At 42.4% G+C, this 19,367-nt stretch overlaps 1 protein-coding gene across 2 annotated transcripts in view; it reads right to left on the bottom strand.

Annotated features, from left to right (window-relative positions):
- The window catches only part of LOC140453690 (stromal membrane-associated protein 2-like), a 65,953-nt gene that overhangs the window by 26,597 nt on the left and 19,989 nt on the right, over positions 1-19,367 (bottom strand). For both annotated transcript variants that reach the window (XM_072548625.1, XM_072548626.1), the window contains exons 2-5: positions 10,096-10,229; positions 8,739-8,824; positions 2,620-2,698; positions 747-827 (exon numbers count right to left, since the gene is read on the bottom strand). In XM_072548625.1, coding sequence (XP_072404726.1) covers positions 747-827; positions 2,620-2,698; positions 8,739-8,824; positions 10,096-10,229 — 380 coding nt within the window. The remainder of the gene's footprint in view (positions 1-746; positions 828-2,619; positions 2,699-8,738; positions 8,825-10,095; positions 10,230-19,367) is intronic.

Raw genomic sequence — 19,367 nt, 5'->3', positions numbered from 1 at the left:
CGCAGTTCTGACGGTAACTGCCGCCGTGACCTTCCAGCAAAATCTTGTGTCACAGAAATAATGGGGCCTACAAGAAAAGTGGGATTAGGGACAAACCAGCAAAAAAAATATCCTCACCATCGCTCAAAAATCACCCAAGTCTAACCCAAAATATAGCACAGCCTGAATGAAGGTTGAAATCATATTTATTAATGAAACACAAAGTACATTTAACAATGTAAGAAAGCCACTCCCTGTCAAGTACCTCTCACAAAAAGCTGTTCAGTTGGCGGCTGACATCGGCGCGTGCGCAGAACGGCACAAAGGCCGATCTAGATGTTGAGCACGTGCACAATGAGGCGCTCAGACTGATCCCCCACCCCCCACCCCACCCCCACGGCCGCGAACGGGGAGGTAGGCGTTCTCCAAAATACCGCTCCCTGACTCTTCACTGACGTGATCGTCAAACTGTGCTGCCAAAACCCGCATTTTCCAGAACTACCTGTCAGCTCTAGCTTTTCTCCTGGTCTTACCATTCTGCTCCCAATGGGAGGTTACATTTTAGGCCACCCCCCCCCCCAAAGATTTGCAGATTTTGCTTGAACTATATACAGTGGGCTTCCAAAATGGTTCTGCACAAGATTGCATATTCCTTTCATTGAGGACACACGTTTCCACTTAGGGAATAAAACAACTTGGTGCAGTTTGCCCATCCTCACTCACCCTCCTCATTTTGAGCTAAAGGTACAGGTAAAACAGACACTCACCACTTTAACTTTTTCAAAGATAACTGGTGCAGTTTTGGTCTCCTTTGCTTCACCCTCTTTCTTCCATTTGTTATTTTCTTTCTGGAAGAGAAAAGCTGAAAATTTAACCAGACTGGGGAAGGGATCAGAAAACTCCATTAGAACAATAAATAAGTCGTCATTTGGCAGGTATCACCCAAATAGATATGCTCCTCAATCAGACCTTGGATGATTGCAACGTCCTAGTTTCCCAGACATCAGAAATGCATCTGAATGCCTCCACTGTTTTCAAGGCAATGGATAAAGCTGTCTTTTTTCTGAGGAGGAATCAGAAGCTCATTTTAGAGCTAAAAAAGCCAGAAAAGAAAAATGACCATTTGGAGCTGTTTGCGAGTCCTATACAATGAAGCAGGGGCCAAACATAAGATTACAAATGGTTCTCATGTTTGACCTATCTAGTCTATGTTAGCTTTCAATAAAGCAGTCCAGTCAATCCCATTGTCCATTCGATCCCTGCAGCCTTGCAAGTTGATTTGTTTCAAATGTCGATTGTATTTTGAAATTATTGATCACATTTACTTCCATGAGCTTCACTGGTTGTCACAGTTCCAGGTCATTACCAGTTGCTGTATCCTCACATTCCTCCTACATCTCTTGCCTAAAACTTTAAATCCTTTCCCATCAGTCTTTGAACCACAATCAAATGGAAACAACTTTTCTTTGTCTAAGTTAGCCAAAGCTGTTACAATCTCATACACCTCAATCTCTTTTACTCCAAATAAAATAGCCCCAACTTGTTCAACTTAACCTTGCAGCAAAACACTCAACCTGAAACCATTCTGATAAGTCTCCTTTGTACTTTCTTAAGGAGCCTCACATCCTAAAAGTGTGGTGACCAGAACTAAATTCAATAGCTGAATTGGGGCCCAGAGTTTTTAAAAAGGTTAGCATAAATTCTGTATTTAACACATCTGTTAATAAAGCCCAAATCCCCATATTATTTGCTAGTGATTCTCAATATGCCCTTCCACATTCAAAGACTAGTGCATACCTAGAAGTCTGTGCCCTGTACACTCTGTTGGTACAATGATATTGCCTGCCTTTGCTCCATGACCAGAGTTGTCTGTCTATATTAAATTCCACTTGCCTCACATCCGCCCAATCTATTTATCTACTTATAACTGGAAATAGTTACTTACGCAGTGTTATCTATCTTTTGCTACAGGAGGATGACAAATTTACTTTAAGGTGGTAAAGGGGAATATACTACTTCTTACACTTCGGAAGTGTTTAATTCATGTACATCTCCTAAACTTCCATTTAAACCCACAGCCCTGTCCCGTAACACACAACCATGTAACCTCCAACTGACTGAAGGCAATGTCACAGTTTCGCAACTTTCCCCACAGAGTGTTTTTTTTAAAAATAGCTCTGGGAAAATCAATAAAAGCTCAAACTTGGCAATAATGCAGATGGATTTGCCTACACAACATGAACTATATTGTCTACCTGCAGAAAATGTAAAGACTATGATCCAGAGATCCTTTCATAGAAAATGCAGGCAGTAAAAGTAAGTAGTAGAATAAAGAACAAACCACCCCACAAAAGTATGATGCAGACACACACACGTTCACAAGTAGACAATGACTCTAAAGGGGGAAAAGTGCTAGCATGCCAGAAGTGGACATGCACATCTTTATTCCAAATCTAAAAGCCTTCACTGGTTTCAATGAAATAGAAAAAAGTTGGAGTTCTCCAGGTGATGGTGTAAAGACAGTTATCCCAGCACATGGGCTGACAAATCCATTAATGAGGTGGACACCCTGTCCAACCTTCCAGTCTGAATGTGCTTTGCAGAATTACCACAATAGGTACCAAGGGAAGAACTACTCACCCTGAATTCAGCAATATTAATACTTTTATCAAAGTATTTCTTTCTTTCATATTTGTCTCTTATGAAGCTCTCCACAGCTCTGAGCAACAAGTTAAAGGTATAATTAAAAGATGAGTGAATTTCACCAATCTCGTGATAGTAACACAGGAAGGTGGTTGCTGCAGCAGTGCAGACATGAGATGCATGTCTTGATCCTGGGAGCATCCTGAAACAGCTGACTCCTAAAGCTGAAACTTCTGATGATGATGATTAAACATCTGGAACTTTATGAAGAAGCCCCCCCCCCCAGTTGGAGTTAGACACCACAGAAAACATTGGAGGAGTTAAAACCTGTTCTAACTCCTGGATAGTTATTAAACTATCAGCCTCCCACCAACACCTCCATTAAGCCACCTGATTAAGAGTAATTTGGACAATGCATGAATAGGAGAAGTTTAGAGGGATATGAACCGAACACTCGTAGATGGGACTAGTGCAGTTTAGGATAGCTGGTTGGCATGGTTGAATTGGACCAAAGGGTCTGTTTCTGTGCTGTTTGACCCAATGACTCCATGACCCATCCCTTGCCTCTAACCACTCCCAGACCTGAACCCGTCATGCCCTCTCTGTCACTCTAATCGGAGCCCAAATTCCACCTCATACTTCATACCATCCATCCCCCCTGAATTCCCCTCGCTCAATTTGCCTTGACCTACCCTACACCCTCAACAATTTATCTGCCACCTACCTCCTTACTACCCATGACACTTATTCACCTGAAATTACTAAGGAGGTGGCAGATATATTCTTCAAGCCAAGGAGTTCAACCCTATGAGGTCATGGCAGAAACATGGTCTCACGCTGATCGGCCGTGGTCTTGGAGAATGACTGGAAAAGCTTGAAGGGTTGAATGCCTCACTCTTGCTCTTATTTCTTTCGCCTTTATAAAATAACATTGAACATTCCAATACGAATTAAGCAGTCAGAATTAAATAACAATGTTAAACACTTTAAAGAAATTTTTTAAATGTTTCCAAAAATCAATAATAATAACAAAGAAAGGTACAGAAAAATAAAAAAAGGCAAGACAATGTTTTCAGAAGTTCACCACTTCTATTTCTGCATTCACAGCATCACAAAATTATTAGAGTAGGCCATTCAGCCCACTGTCTGCACCAGTTCTATTGTCTAGAGCCAATCTCCTGCCTTTCTGAATATTCCTGCACAGCATTTCTATCCAAGTAATCATCCAGTGCTCCCCTTACATGCCTCAGTTGAATATGCCTCCACCACATTTCCAGGCAGTGCATTCTGTACCCTAACTACTCTGTATGAAAATGATTTTTCTCACATCAAACCCGTCCTACGTTTGCACATCACTTTAAATTTCAGCCCTCTAACATTTTCTTTTTCTTTTGATAGGGGACAACCTCTCCCCATCAACTCTGTCCAGTCCATTCAGGAGTTTGAAAGCCTCAATCAGATCTCCTCACTCTTCTTCTCACTCAGGAAAACAATCGGAATTTTTTCAATCTATCCTCTTACCTGAAGTTCCTCATTCCTGGGAGTTCTCATTAACAGGAGGGTAATCTCTATTCTGCTTGCTGCCTCCTTAAGGGGCACCTCCAGAACCTCAAGGGGCAACCTGGGGCTGGGGAGGGAGGTGGTGAAGATCTATTTTGGGTTGCATTGAGGTTATGATGGAGGCACCCGTGACTGAAAAAAGCCCAGAGAGGGCTTCTTGAATCACTGCTTTAAGTGCCCCAAGGGCAGGAATTCCAGGATTTTGACCCAGCAACAGTGGAGTGGTGATACATTTCCAAATCACCAAGTGGTGAGTGTCTTGGACGGTGACTCACAGGTTGTGTTCCCATGGATCTGCTGTCCTTGTCCTCCCAGATGGAAGTAGTTGTTGGTTTGGACGGTGCTGTCTGAGGATCTTTGGTGAATTTCGTCAGTGAATCTTGTAGATAGTACACACTGCTGCTACTGAGCATTGGTGGTGGAGGGACTGGATGTCTGTGGACGCAAGAAAGAGGTGAGATTGCCTCACCTGCTCTCATTCAAATAACAATTTTCTCTCTTCAGACACCACAGTATATTTCCTATGAGCATAATTAGAACAAAAGAAATAGGAGCAGGAATAGGCCACCTGGCCCATCGAGTCTGCTGTGCCATTCAATAATCATGGCTGATCTTTTCATGGACTCAGCTCTGTTTACCTGCCCGCACACCACAACTTTAATTCCTTTAGTATTCAAAAATCTATCATTGCTGTAAAAGCATTCAATGAGGTGCCTCAACTGCTTCACTGATCTGGAAATTCCACAGATTCACAACACTTTGGCTAAAGAAATTCCTCCTCAACTTAGTCCTAAATCTGGTTTCTCCCTTATTTCCCTATCTACTTTGTCCAGACTGTTCATGATTTTGAAAACCTCAATCAGAACTCCACCTATTCTGATCACCATCGGAAACCTCTGCTGTGCCTGTAATGAGTTTGGGCCACGGCTGCTCACCATAAGACAAGTGAGAAAGGGTACAGAAAAGAATCCAGCGCAAGTCTGAGATAGGGTACTGAGTTAAGCTACTGATCAATATCCATCCCCAAAACCAAAAGTATCTATTACCATATCTGCAATATTGTCCATCTATAACTGAGTTAGCATATCTATTACTTAAGCCTTCAAACTGAACAGACAAAACTGTCCAGCCCAGATCCTAATGCAATGATTCATGCTCTTCTTTTTATTCTAATGAGGAGATTCACTAGATTGAGTCCAGAATTGAGGGGATTGGCTTATGAAGAGTGAAAGATGGGGACTATAGTCATTGGAATTTAGAAGAAAATGAGGAGATCTTACAGAAACATATAAAATTATGAAGGAAATAGATAAGATAGAAGGTTATTTCCACTGGCAGGGGAGACTAAAACTAGAGGGCACAGCCACAAAATAAGGGGGAAACAGATTTAGGACTAAGTTGAGGAGGAATTTCTTCAGAGCTGAAAATGTGTTGCTGGAAAAGCGCAGCAGGTCAGGCAACATCCAAGGAGCAGGAGAATCGACGTTTCAGGCATGAGGAGAGTGTGGCTCATGCCCGAAACGTCGATTCTCCTGTTCCTTGGATGCTGCCTGACCTGCTGCGCTTTTCCAGCAACACATTTTCAGCTCTGATCTCCAGCATCTGCAGTCCTCACTTTCTCCTAGAGGAATTTCTTTAGTCAAAGTGTTGCGAATCTGTGGAATTCCCAGATCAGTGAAGCAGTTGAGGCACCTCATTGAATGCTTTTACAGCAATGATAGATTTTTGAATACTAAAGGAATTAAAGTTGTGGTGAGCGGGCAGGTAAACGGAGCTGAGTCCATGAAAAGATCAGCCATGATTACTGAATGGCACAGCAGACTCGATGGGCCAGGTGGCTTATTCCTGCTCCTATTTCTTATGTTCTAATTAGGCTCATAGGAAATATACTGTGGTGTCTGAAGAGAGAAAATTGTTATTTGAATGAGAGCAGGTGAGGCAATCTCACCTCTTTCTTCCGTCCACAGACATCCAGCCCCTCCAACACCATTGCTCAGTAGCAGCAGTGTGTACTATCTACAAGATTCACTGAAGAAATTTATTTCACATTTGTAGATGCTTGGGGGATAGGGACCTGTCCACTCACCACACATATTGTATGTCCCTTCGGAAAACCAGAAGTCTTGGATCAAAATAAAATCAATTGCATTCATAAGACACGTCTCAAAAGGCGGATTTAAAAACAAAAACTCCTTTTTGCAAGTTGTTGTTCACAGTGAGGATCAAAGTACATATCAGAAAACATTAAGTAACTCCGAGATACGGGGGCCCTGGAAGACAACCAGAAGCAAAAAACAGGTGCAGCATTACGCTATTTGGTCCCTCCAGTCTGCACTGCCATTTATTAAGGTCCTGGCTGATTTAATTGTGTCTTTCATCCACTTCCCTGCCTGCCCCAACAGTCCTCAATTCTTTTGTAGATCAAAAATCTGTCTATTTATTCAATCAACCTGCCTTATCTGTTCACTGCAAAAGAGAAATTTCTTCCTATTCTGTCTTAAATTCAGATTATTTAAAAATTATGCCCTCTTATTCTAGATTCTCTGAGAAAACCTCCTCCTAGCATCTACTCTACTAATCCTTTCAGAATATCCTTACAGAACACTTCAGTAAAATAATCTCTCATCCATCTTCAGAGTTTAAGCCCAACTTGCTTAATCATACCTCACAATTCAACCATCTTTATTCCAGGAGTGAGTCTGGTGAACCTTGTCTGAATTTCCACCAGTATTAGTATTTAAAATAGTTAAATATAGTGATCAAATTGCACACAGTACTCCAGATGCCATTTCAGATGCCAATGCTCTACAGAGTTCAATAAGAATTTGTTATTTTTATACTCCATCCCCTTGCCATAAAGCCCAACATTCTGTTAATCTTCCTAATTTCTCACCGTAATGCTAAGTTTTAGTACTTCATTCACACAGAGTATAGGGGTTGGGATGTTATGTTGTGGCTGTGCAGGACACTGGTGAGGTTACTTTAAGAATACTGGTTGCCCTTATTTAGGCAGGGCATTGATAAACGTGAGAGGGTGCAGAGATGATTTATAAGGATGTTGACAGGACTGAAAGATTTGAGCTATAAGGAGAGGATGAATAGGCTCAGGCCTTTTTTCCCTAGAGCATCAGAGGCTGAAGGGTGACCTTATAGAGATTTATAAAATCATAAGCAGCATGGATAGGGTAAATAGCCAAGGTCTTTTTCCCAGGGTGCGTCAGTCCAAAACCACAGGGCTTGGTTTAAGGTGAGAGGGGAAAGATTTAACAGGGACCAGAGGGGTAACTTTTCCACGCAAAGGGCAGTGCATATATGGAATAAGCTGCCAGAGGAAATGGTGGAGATGAATACAATTGCAACATTTAAAAGGCATCTAGATTCGTACAGAGGAACCTTGATTATCCAAACGAGATGGGTGGGCACTATTTCGCTCGAATAATTGATTATTCAATTAATTGATTCAATGCCTCTCCTCTGGGGCTTGATGTTTTCGGAAGTTTGCTTTTTCCTCACTCTAGGTGCCTTGTTCCTTCTCTGTCTCAGGTTTGTTTCTGAGCAGACACACACATGTGTAAGGGACCTGCAGCATTGTTGAAGCCTCCCGCACCCCCCACCCCAAATCAGTTCAATTGGATGTTTGCTTCCCGTTCGAGAGACTAGGAAGCAGCACACTGCGCACGAGTCCCCAACTCCCATCCACCCCTCTCCACACCCCAACCCCACCCACCTTCCGATTCCCCCAAACCCGACCCCTGTCTGACCCGCAACCCGCACTGCCCAGTCTGCCCCGCCTGCCCCTGCCCCCCACCCACATTCCGCTCCCCCCGTCCACTCTGCCCTGTCCCTCCAGGGCAGCCGGACCAGACAGCAAGACTGCTGCTGCCTTTGGGGGAGGGGGGCGGTGATACTCCAAATAGCGCACACGCAAACACACACATCTTTTAAATACAACTTGTTCACAAGTTCCACCTTTGTCCTGTACAGGACAATGTTGGAGAGATTATCTGGGGGGGTGGGGGGGATGGTGCGGTTTAAGGTACACCCCTGTGCAGAACTCCAGGTAAAGTGTGAGGGGAGAGAGGGAGGGCAGGCAGTCAGTCAGTCATTTGGAGACGGTGCGTGGGCTCCCATCGGTGTCCAGGACTGTTCTCAGCAGCATTTTAGTAAGCCAAGTTCGTTTTTATATCATTGTAAACAAAAGGCACGATCAGTGTTGGAAACACCTCTTTGATGTAATTTTTCTATCGGGACCTCGAGGTCTCCTTCGGATAATCCGAAAGTTCAGATAATTGAGATTCAGATAATCGAGGTTCTGCTGTAGATGAATCAGCTGGGTTTACAGGGATATAGGCCAAATGCTAGCAAATGGGATGAGGTCAAACTGGGATGTCTGGTCAGTGCGGACTAGTTGGATGGAAGGGTCTGTTTCCATGCTGTACAACTCTGACACCCAAATCCCTCTGTGCTGCACTGTCCTACAGTGTCTGTGAACTTGTGCCTATGGGACATAACTCCTTGCACTGATTCAATCCTGGAATGAGCTTTGGAAAGGATACTGATCCATTTGTGGCCGCTTGAAGTTAGCAGGGAGGTGAGCTTCGTATAATATCTTGGCCTTCAAGTTTCCCATCTCTCGAATGCACTGTTGCAGACAAAAAATACAAGAATCTAGTTATTGGAACATCACATCAGTTGTAACAACACAAAACTACCCACAGGGCATTAGTGAAATCAAACAATAACAAATTGCTGGAGAAACTCAGGTCTGACAGCATCTGAGGAGAGAAAGCATAGCTCATATTTTGAGTGCAGTGGTACTTCTCTAGAACTGAAATCAACCATTTATCAAATGTATTTTAAAAAAATACACTAATACACGTTTCCAAATCTCTTCCTATTCCATTGTAAACAGATCAATTAGCAGACAGATTAATAAAAGCTTCCTCAATCATAAAACAGAGTGAATGCTGTGCTATTCCCAGCAATAAGCCAAGCAATGCACCCTTCCCTGCAGCAGGGTCAGCAAGCACCTGAACGATTCCAGTGCATTTTCCCACTGTATTCGAGAGGTTTCCTTACATTTTTGTTACGACCAGTTTTTGCCCGTTTCCTGCAGTGAATGATCATACTACACATATTACTCCAGCTGTGGAGAGCTCAGGCTGGTTGTATAACACCTTTAATCTTGAAGTCTTGCTATTCCAGTTAAATGCAAGATAAACAACACATTCAGGCTTAATGGAATTCAGACTGCTAAAGTGAACCATATGACACATCAAACATGCTCACTGTCAGTGTGTCTGAGCTGCATTGGTGTCTTTTTTGGTGCAGTAGCTGGATGGAATAGTTTGGGGGGTTGTGTGGGGTCAGAGAAAGAGAGCAAAATGGTTATTTCATGTGTTCAGTTGTCAGTGATAACTTCATCACTTTCACAATTTCAACAAAACAGAGGGGTCAGTTTGTTTCAGATTACAAATTGTCACAAGATTTCAGCTCTCACTTATTATTCAAATAACTAAGTGATATAGAAGAGCAGCACAATTTCAATGATCAAATTAATTGGCTCAGTGATGTTGGTATTGGGAGAGCTTTCCTTTTTTTCAATTCCATAAGATCGTTTTCAATCTGAACAAAGCCTTGTCAAAGAAACAGTAGCCACGCTAGCACACCATGCCCTCAACATAGAACTCAAAACCCAGTCTGGACTGCAGCTTGAAACCAACTTTCCAAATCAGACTCTGTGAGATTACTGAGTGAAGCTCATTGTAGTATCACACCTGCTGCCTTCATTACACCCAATAGATTGTAGGCATCCAACACTGCCTCCCCTCACCCTTTCAAATGCCACACACCTCTCCCTAAACTGTCCTCTCAGCCCATGTAGCTCCCTGCCCTGAGCAAAGTGTGCAGTACCTGTATCTGTTCTGGTGTCCACTGATCCAGATTGACTGATTTCACTTTGGAGATATGAACTCCAAGCTTTCTGTGAATACCTGCACAGCGAATGCACACAAACACTCCCAGGTTCCATGAAGCCCATCTTGGTCCTATAGAAAGGATAAGTCAAAGTTAGAACCAAAAACAGGTTTGAATGAGGTTTGGAGAAGAAGTTACTCCAACATAAAAACAGAAAAGATTGGAAATACATCTGTGGAACAAATTTTCAAGGTACTTTTCCTAAACTGGGCAAAGATCAATGCATTTAATAAAAATTCCCAGGAAGTGAAGGAGGAACAAAAGCAGGAAACGTTGTATAACAAACTGGATAATAGTACAAGAAATAAAAGAATGATAGTGGGTTCAACAATGAGACAGAACATGGGTTTAGAGATGACGTGAATGGCAATGACAGGTTTAATAATATCTCAAGTTTAAAAAAAAGAATGCATTGGTGGTAATTTTAATCATGTGAAATTCATGCTGTTTCTATGATTCTATGACTGCTCATAGTGAATTCCACAATATGAAATCAATGCAACAATCACAAACATCAAACCAAGTAAATGGTAATACAGTTCTTCTCTGCACCTATTGCACAGAGGGCAAGGGAATGGATCCAAAGATCAATTCAAGTTTACAGCTGAATACTAACCTGAATAGGATGCTGCTGCTATTTTAGACCACAAGACCAGGAGTAGGCTGTTTGGCCTCTTTGACTCTGCTGTGCCGTTCAGTAAGATCATAGCTGAGCCGAAGTTCATTACATCCACTTTACCGTCCTTCCTCTATAACCCTTCATTCTCCCACTGATCAACACTCTACCTCATCCTTAAAAATACACAAGGGCCTTACCTACACAGCTCTCTGCAGCAAGGAGGTTCAAAGATTCTCAACCCTCAGAGAAGTAATTCCCCATCGCAGTCTTAAATCGGCACCCCTTTGTTCTGAGGCTTTGCCCTCAGGCACTCGACTCTCCCAAGAGGGGAAACGTCCTCTCGGTATTTACACTGTCAAGTCCCTAAAGAAACCTATATGCTTCAATAAGAACACCTCTCTGTCTTCTAAACTCCAGTGAATAGAGTCCCAACCTGTTTAGCCTTTGCTTGTAAGACAATCCTTCCATACAAGGCATCATCCCAGTGAACCTTCTCTGAGCTGCCTCCAATGAAATGATATCTTTCCTTAAATAAGGGGACCTAAATTGCTCTCAGCACTCTGGGATGTGGTCTCACCAGCATCTCATACAGTTGCAACAAAACTTCCCTAATCTTATACTCCAACCGCCTTGAAATAAGGGCCAACATTCCATTAGCCTTCCTGATTACCAGCAGCACCTGTCTACCTTCCTGTGTTTCATGCACAAGTACCCCCATGTGCCTGTGTTGCAGTTTTTCTGTTCATAAATAACATTCTGTTCTATTGTTCCCCCTTCCAAAATGAACAATGTTGTTTTTCCCCACACTACACTCCATGTGTAACTTGTTGCCCACTTATTTAACCTATCGATATCTCTTTGTAAGCTGTGTATATCACTCTCAACTTACCTTTCCACTTACTTTTGTGTCATCTGCAAATTTGGCTACAGTACTTTCCCTTCCTTCCTCCAAGTCAATAATGTAAACAATTCTAGTCCCAGCATTGATTCCTGTGGAATCCCACTTGTCACAGGTCACCAAAGATGAAGGATCCCTTATCCTCACTTGCGGTTTCCTACCCCTGAGCTAAGTTTCTATTCATGTGAAGTTCCTAACTCCAACAGCATGAATTCTTATCACTTCACCTTTTGTGAGGTATCTTGTAGAACACTTTCTGAAAGCCCAAATACAACACATATATCCTCCCTCTATCTACTGGTTGAGACTTCTGAGAAAATCCTAGTAAATTAGTCAGACATAAAGCCATGCTGACTTGGCTCGATTATTCAGGCATGGGTGCAGTCGCAACACCACATCCGAGCAGCATTTAGATATATGCAAAGCTGGTACATTGATACACAAGATACACTCAACATCAGCCATTTTCAACTCCCAGGATTGGGCTTTCCCAAGTCTCCTCTTCATTCCTGTGGTTGGTGTAGTCTGAAAAGGTCCAATTTTGATGAGCTTCCCCATAAAACATTATGGTTCCTTTCAGTAAAAGGTCAGCTCTCATTTGAAATTGCCACTCTACTAATCAGTTGCCCTCAGAAATTGAAACTGACCAACCCACGTTACCATATTTAGCTTCCCGTAATTAGATTAGATTAGATTAGATTAGATTCCTTACAGTGTGGAAACAGGCCCTTCGGCCCAACAAGTCCACACCGCCCCGCCGAAGCGCAACCCACCCATACCCCTACATCTACCCCTTACCTAACACTACGGGCAATTTAGCATGGCCAATTCACCTGACCTGCACATCTTTGGAGTGTGGGAGGAAACCGGAGCAACCGGAGGAAACCCACGCAGACACGGGGAGAATGTGCAAACTCCACACAGATAGTCGCCTGAGGCGGGAATTGAACCCGGGTCTCTGGCGCTGTGCTAACCACTCTGCCACCGTGCCGCCCTCCATGAAGGCAGGAAGATTTGGCGCCATGACTGCTACCACTCTGCGTACGTGTGTTATTTTATCTTTGCTGAGAAATAGCGCTATTTCTAAACAGAACAACAACTGATAACGTATATAGTTCCATTCACAGAATGGAACGTGCCAAGCTGCTTCCACAACATTACAGAACAAAAAGCTGCCACAGAGAGGAACCACATTGGGTCAGCTGAGCATAGACATGATCAAGGAGCTCAGTCTGGAGCAGGGTGAAGCCATCTGTCTGCTTTTCCTAGTTCACAACAGGGGAGCATTTGACAAACAGTTTTGTCATAAATTACACAAAGAAACAGGAAGATTACAATTCACTGTTTATCTGTAAGTAAAACAATGCTTTAGCAATTTCTGGAGGAGAGAATTTAGAACATAATCTAAGCAACACAAAGCGAGTAGCCAGAAATTCAGTCAGATGCACAATTGCAGTACTGTAGCAGACAGGACAAAACTATCATTGTACAACACCAGAGTATATACTGGCAGGAAAGAGTTCATCACTAAGTTTTGGAATGTACAATGTGTTGGGACTAGTCTGTCAATTGTATAACATTGTGGTGCAGTACCAGAAGGGATGGATCTGAGGTGTATAACAGCAGGGCATAGAGCCAGTGGGTAGAGTTCTGTCCCTTTGAACACTGGGGTACATGGCAGGTTAATGACATGACAGTCTGTTACTGTCTAACAGTGCACTTTGGTACCTGTAAATCAGATCAGTCACTATATAACACTGGAATACAATACTGGTAAAGACATGTCTGTCACTGTGTAATAATGGGCTATAGTACTGCTGGGAACTGTTCTGTCATTATAAACACTGGGGTACGCTACAAGTGGAGATAGTTCGATCATTTGACAACATTGGCTTACAGTGCTGGTAAGGGCTGATCTATTAGTGTCTAACTTTGGAGTCTAACTTTGCGTTGGGATATATTGATCATTTGTAATACTGGAATGAGGTACTGGAGAAGTCTGATATGTCACTGTATAACATCAGGGATACAGCACAAGCAAGGACAGGTCTGCCATTGTGTAATACCAGGGTACAATACTGGTGAAAACAGATCTACTACTGGATATGATTGGGTACAATACTTGCGAGGACCACAAAATCCAACATATAAATATAGTTGTGAAGTTTTTTGATCTGAGGGGAAAAGATTTAAAAGGACCTGAGGGGCATTTTTTTGTACAGAGGGTGGGGCGCATATGCAGTGAGCTGCCAGAAGAAGGGGTCGAGGTGGTAACAATGAAAACATTTAAAAGAGATTTGGACACATACATGGATAGGAAAGGTTTAGAGGGATAAGAGCAATATTCAAACAAGTGGGACTAGTTTGCTTTAGGAAATATGGTTGGCATGGATGAGTAGGGACAAGGGCCTGTTTCAATGCTTTATGGCGATAATGATAGGCTTGTCACTGTATATATGTATTGGTGGAAACAGGTCTGTCACTGTATAACACTTGGGTATAATATTGTTACATCTTGTTTTAGATCAGCTGTTGATGTAAATTATGTTTTAGCTATTGACCTTGTTGAGACTTGCCACACATAAAATGTAGGCCATTCAGCTCATTGTGACTACTCCAACAGAGAGATCATGGCTGATCTGATAATCCTCGAAATAAAACAATGAACTGAATATTGAAGATTTGAAACAAAAAAATAACAAATTGCTGGAGAATCTCAGCACATCTGGCAGCATGTATGCAGAGAAAATAAAGTTAACAGTTTAAGTCCAGTGACCCTTTGATGCAAATAGCTCCTTTTCTTAGGTGCTTCTAGTTCTGGAGGAGGGTCACTGGATTCCAAATGTTAACTGCTTTCTCTGCACAGATGCTGCCAGACGTACTGAATTTCTCCAGCACTGTATGTTTCTGATACATCTTGATAATCAAGATCTCCACTTTCTTGCCTTTGCCATATAACCTTTGACTGCCGTACTGATTAAAAACCTGTCCATTTCAGCCACAAACATATTTAATGACCGGTAGCTCTCTGTAGCAAAGATTCCCACAGATTTACTATCCTCAGAGAAGAAATTCCTCCTCATCGGTCATAAACATACAACTTCCTATCCTGAGATTATGCCCTCTGGTCCTAGACTCTCCCAGAAGGACAAACAACCTTCCCACATCTCCCCTATAAAACCTCTTGGGAATCTTTTATGTTTTAATAAGGTCTCATTCAGGGATCAAACTTGCATACGACTAGCACAATTATCGTTTTCTCACACGATGCCCTGAACAATATGGCCAAGTAGAGAACAAAGCAATTGCTCAGACATACTGCCGGACTCGTGCTGACTCTGTAGTACAGGAAGCAGTACTTCATTTTATCAGATGCGACTCCCAACCTGTGTACAAGAGAGATTCTGATGGGAACCACAGAAAATGCTCGCAAATATCGATTATACCAAGAAAACTTTTCACGCGCAAAATTCAAAACAATAGGAAGCAGCTCTCATTTTGAGGAGAGCAAGCGTGAGATACAGATCGAGAAACTGTCACGACCCTGCAGAGTAGTTAATGCGATCTCAGGGCTGGCTGACAGCAGTACTAGAACAAGCAGTTACTGTCAGGAAGAGGTTACTAAGAGTACATTGCTTTAGGCGATGTACTGATGACATTTGGATTTTCACTCAACAATGGTGACTTGAAAGGACACCTGGAATTAAATTGCAACAAGGAGGCAGAGGCTTTTGTCCTTATTGGGAGAAAAATCTTCATTGCTTTAACTTAGGCGAGTCAGAAATCCTCAAGAATACAGTCTCATGGGTTGGTAGAGAAAACAATGCTCTTTCGGGGTGTTCAGGATGGCACAGTGGCTCAGTGGTCAGCACTACTGCCTCTCAGTACCAAAGAGCCAGATTTGATTCCACCCTCAGGCAACTGTCTGCATGAAGTTTCCACATTCAGTGTGGATTTCCTCCAGGTACTCCAGTTTCCTCCCTTAGTTCACAGATGTACAATATGGGTTGATTTAGCCATACTGAAATTGTCTGTAGTATCAGGGATGTGCAGGCTAGGTGGATCAGCCATGGGAAACGCAGGGGTTTGGTTATTGGTCAGAATGGACTCAATTGGCTGAACAGTCTGTTTCCATATTGTAGGAATTTTATGATTCTTTAGGGAATGCATAGGCTTCTGAATGGATACTAGCTTGCTTTGTGATTTTTACATCACATGAGCCAATTCATTCTATCTGGCTATTGAAAATTCTTTGGGTCCGTGTGTGACGGGGTGGGGGCACAGGACAGAGTTAGAAATTTTGAGTGGCAGGCAGTAGTTTGGAGGGTAGTAGAGTGTGGAAGGAGTTGGACAGACACCGGCAGCAGTTTGGGGGGGAGGAGGTGGAGAGTGATGACGGATGGGTCACTGGACACAAAACATTAACACTGCTTTCTCACCACAGATGTTCTTGACCTGCTAAATTTCTCCAGCTATTTCTGTATTAGTTATTAGTTCCACTTCCTCAATCTTAGTTTCAGTTCAGATATCTTCCTCCTGCCTAGCTTTAAAAAAAATCCAATGATTTGCATAACTGCACTGAACCAAGACTTGAAAGCTCAGTCGCTCCGGTTTGTAATAGCCAATTGTTATGTACACCAATATAAAATCCATGAAGGAGGAAGTTCACACCCCAATCCATAAACTGCAAAACTATGGTGTCAACTCACCACCATGGAACAATGGAAGAAAATCCACCTTAAAAACGTTCCGACAAAGTTGTGTAGATAGGCCCTTGGACCTTAAACATGATCTCTCAATAGATGGTGCGGACCTGCTGAGTATTTCAGCACATACTGCTTCTAATCCAGATTTCAAGAACCATCAGTTTTTATCTTTTGTTTCAGATTATACAAAGTTCATCCTGGTTCATAACAGCTACCCAGTCCTTCCACCAAATCAGTGCTGGTGTCTTTTTCACACTCTATATCAACCAATAGTAACAACATGTATTTCTGTTTCATCTTCATGCACTTAAACTAGCTCATTTTCTAGGCTCATTATTGTAATTATGCCACGTGGTACCAAGTTCCACATTTGCTCAAGGTAAACAAGATAAATACATTAACTTTATAGTCTCTGGACTTACTGCTGACTATTTCATATTTGTAACTGGACTGCCCAAAATCAAAAACTACCTTCACTGTTTTAAATATATTCAGCCCATTGAGTATAAGTTTACGTTGGTGGCTGCTTTGGCTTGAGTGGTATTAAGCTACAGGTGTTATTGGAGCTACACCAATCCAGGCAAGTGGGAAGTATAGAGGAACCTCGATTATCTGGCATTTAATTATCCGAACAAGATCGCAAGGTCCCGATGCCTGCCTAAACTGTGTTATCCAGCATTCAATTATCCGAACATTTAATTACTGAACAAAATACCCCTCGCCTGTGTTGTTCAGATAATCGAGGTTCTTCTGTATTCATTCGCTCCTGACATGTGCCTTTGGAGAAACTGAAGGTGAATTATTTCAAACTTTATCTGTATTGAATATTGATTGCTTTAAAGTTTTTCCTTAAACAATTCAGCAGTCAGCAAGAACACAGAAATTCAGTCCCTTTTGGACTGAAGGAAATCTGGCCTTTGATTATTTTGAAGACAAGCTTAAAAATCCAATCAGCAGTATGTACCACATACAAGATGCCTTGCAGAAACTTGCCAAAACCTCTTCAAGAGCATCTTCCAACCAATGACATCTGTTATCTAGAAGGAAAAGGGCAACACCACTGCCTGCAAGATTCCCTCCAAGCCATTCACCATCCTGACTTGGAAATATTTCTGCATTCCTTCGGTATCACTGGATCAAAATTCTGGAAATCCCTCACCTACAGATTGTGGGTTTACCTACATCAGTGATTCGAAGCAGCTGTTCACCACTACTTAGTAAGATCAACTAAGCAGGATGACAAATGTAGACTTTGCCAGCAATGTTCACAACCAAGTGCTGCAGAGCCACATTCACTTTCCCCCATCCACTGACTTCAGCATCTGAATGCAGTGTCTTCAAAGTGAGGTATCAAACCCGAGCGAGATCAGGCACAATTGCTCAGATACAGTAAGATGTCTAATCAGTCAACAGGAGGTCAATCCTAGCTCAAAGGATTTGCTATCTCACTTATATTATTCTCATTAGAGACAAACAAACAGTCTTGCTCACAACACAAAAGGATTTTCCATTACTTCCATTACGGTGGCACAGTGGTTAGCACTGCTGCCTCACAGCGCCAGAGACCTGGGTTCAATTCCCGCCTCAGGCAACTGACTGTGTGGAGTTTGCATGTTCTCCCCGTGTCTGCGTGGGTTTCCTCCGGGTGCTCCGGTTTCCTCCCACAGTCCAAAGATGTGCAGGTCAGGTGAATTGGCCATGCGAAATTGCCCGTAGTGTTAGATAAGGTGTAAATGTAGGGGTATGGGTGGGTTGCGCTTCGGAGGGTCGGTGTGGACTTGTTGGGCCGAAGGGCCTGTTACCACACTGTAAGTAATCTAATCTAATCTAATCTAATAAGTAATCTAATCTAATCTAATCTAATCTAATCTTCCATGAATAAGATGCTTTGATATGAATGAGAACTTGCAAAATAATGTACCTATTAATCTCTCATTGCCCATTTGGATTCTTGCTGTTCTTTTACCTTGATGGCACTTTGATGATGTGATTCCACACTTATTTTGCTACACTTTACAGTGGACTGAACTGGCTGTGGGATGCTATGGAATGTTTTTGGAATGTGAAAGGCATTACTTTAAATACCCTTTTTACACAAGTCTCGCCTCACTCCACTGGTCCATGTTGTGCACACAATCCACGTGACTGCCAAACATAGGGGTTCTATATATAACGTGGCGTGACTATAAATAAAACAGAAAAATGAAACGATCAGTTGATGAAAGTCATTGATCAGAAACTTTTATGCTGTTTCTCTCCACAGATGCTGTCAGACCCAGTTACTTCCAGCATTTTATTTCAAATTTCTAGAATACACAGTAATTTGCTTTTTGATGATGATCACATGAGTTCTGTATATAATTCAGTCTTTATATCTTTTGAAAGATACCAGCCAAATAGGATGAGGGCTGCCATGATGGAAGTTGTCACTGGACTGTCTGGGTCAGGGGATTAGCCTGTTCGAGAGCAACAAATGTTAGTAAGAGAATGACATGGCCAGTGATTGTGCTGCAGGGAGATTGGATTTGATTTATTATTTCACAGATATCAAGGTACAGTGAAAAGTGCTGTGCTGCATGCTGTGTAGGAAGATCATACCTTATCAATATCAGGGTGCATCAGGGTAGTAGAACAGGGTGCAGAATACATTGTTACAGCAGCAGAGGAGAGAGGGAGAGACAGAGAGATCAACATTAACATTTGAGAGGTCCATTCAAATGTCTGATAACAGCAGGGAAGAAGCTACTCTTGAATCTGTTTGTACACGTACTCAAACGTTTATATCTTTACCACCCTCAACAAAGAGTATAACTGGGATGAGAGGGGTACTTGATTTTATTGGTTGCTTTCCTGAGACAGTGCGTAGATAGGGTCAATGCATGGACGCTGGTTTGCAAGATTAACTGGGCGGTGTTCACAACTCTCTATAGTTTGTTGCTGTTTTGGCAAGAGCAGTTGTTGTAAAGTGCGGCACAGGAAAAGCACA

The sequence above is a fragment of the Chiloscyllium punctatum genome, chromosome 27 (assembly GCF_047496795.1).
Source record: "Chiloscyllium punctatum isolate Juve2018m chromosome 27, sChiPun1.3, whole genome shotgun sequence".
NCBI classification, from domain to species: domain Eukaryota; kingdom Metazoa; phylum Chordata; class Chondrichthyes; order Orectolobiformes; family Hemiscylliidae; genus Chiloscyllium; species Chiloscyllium punctatum.
The sequence above is the reverse complement of the archived record's forward strand: the minus strand, read 5'-3'. Positions and strand labels throughout refer to the sequence as shown.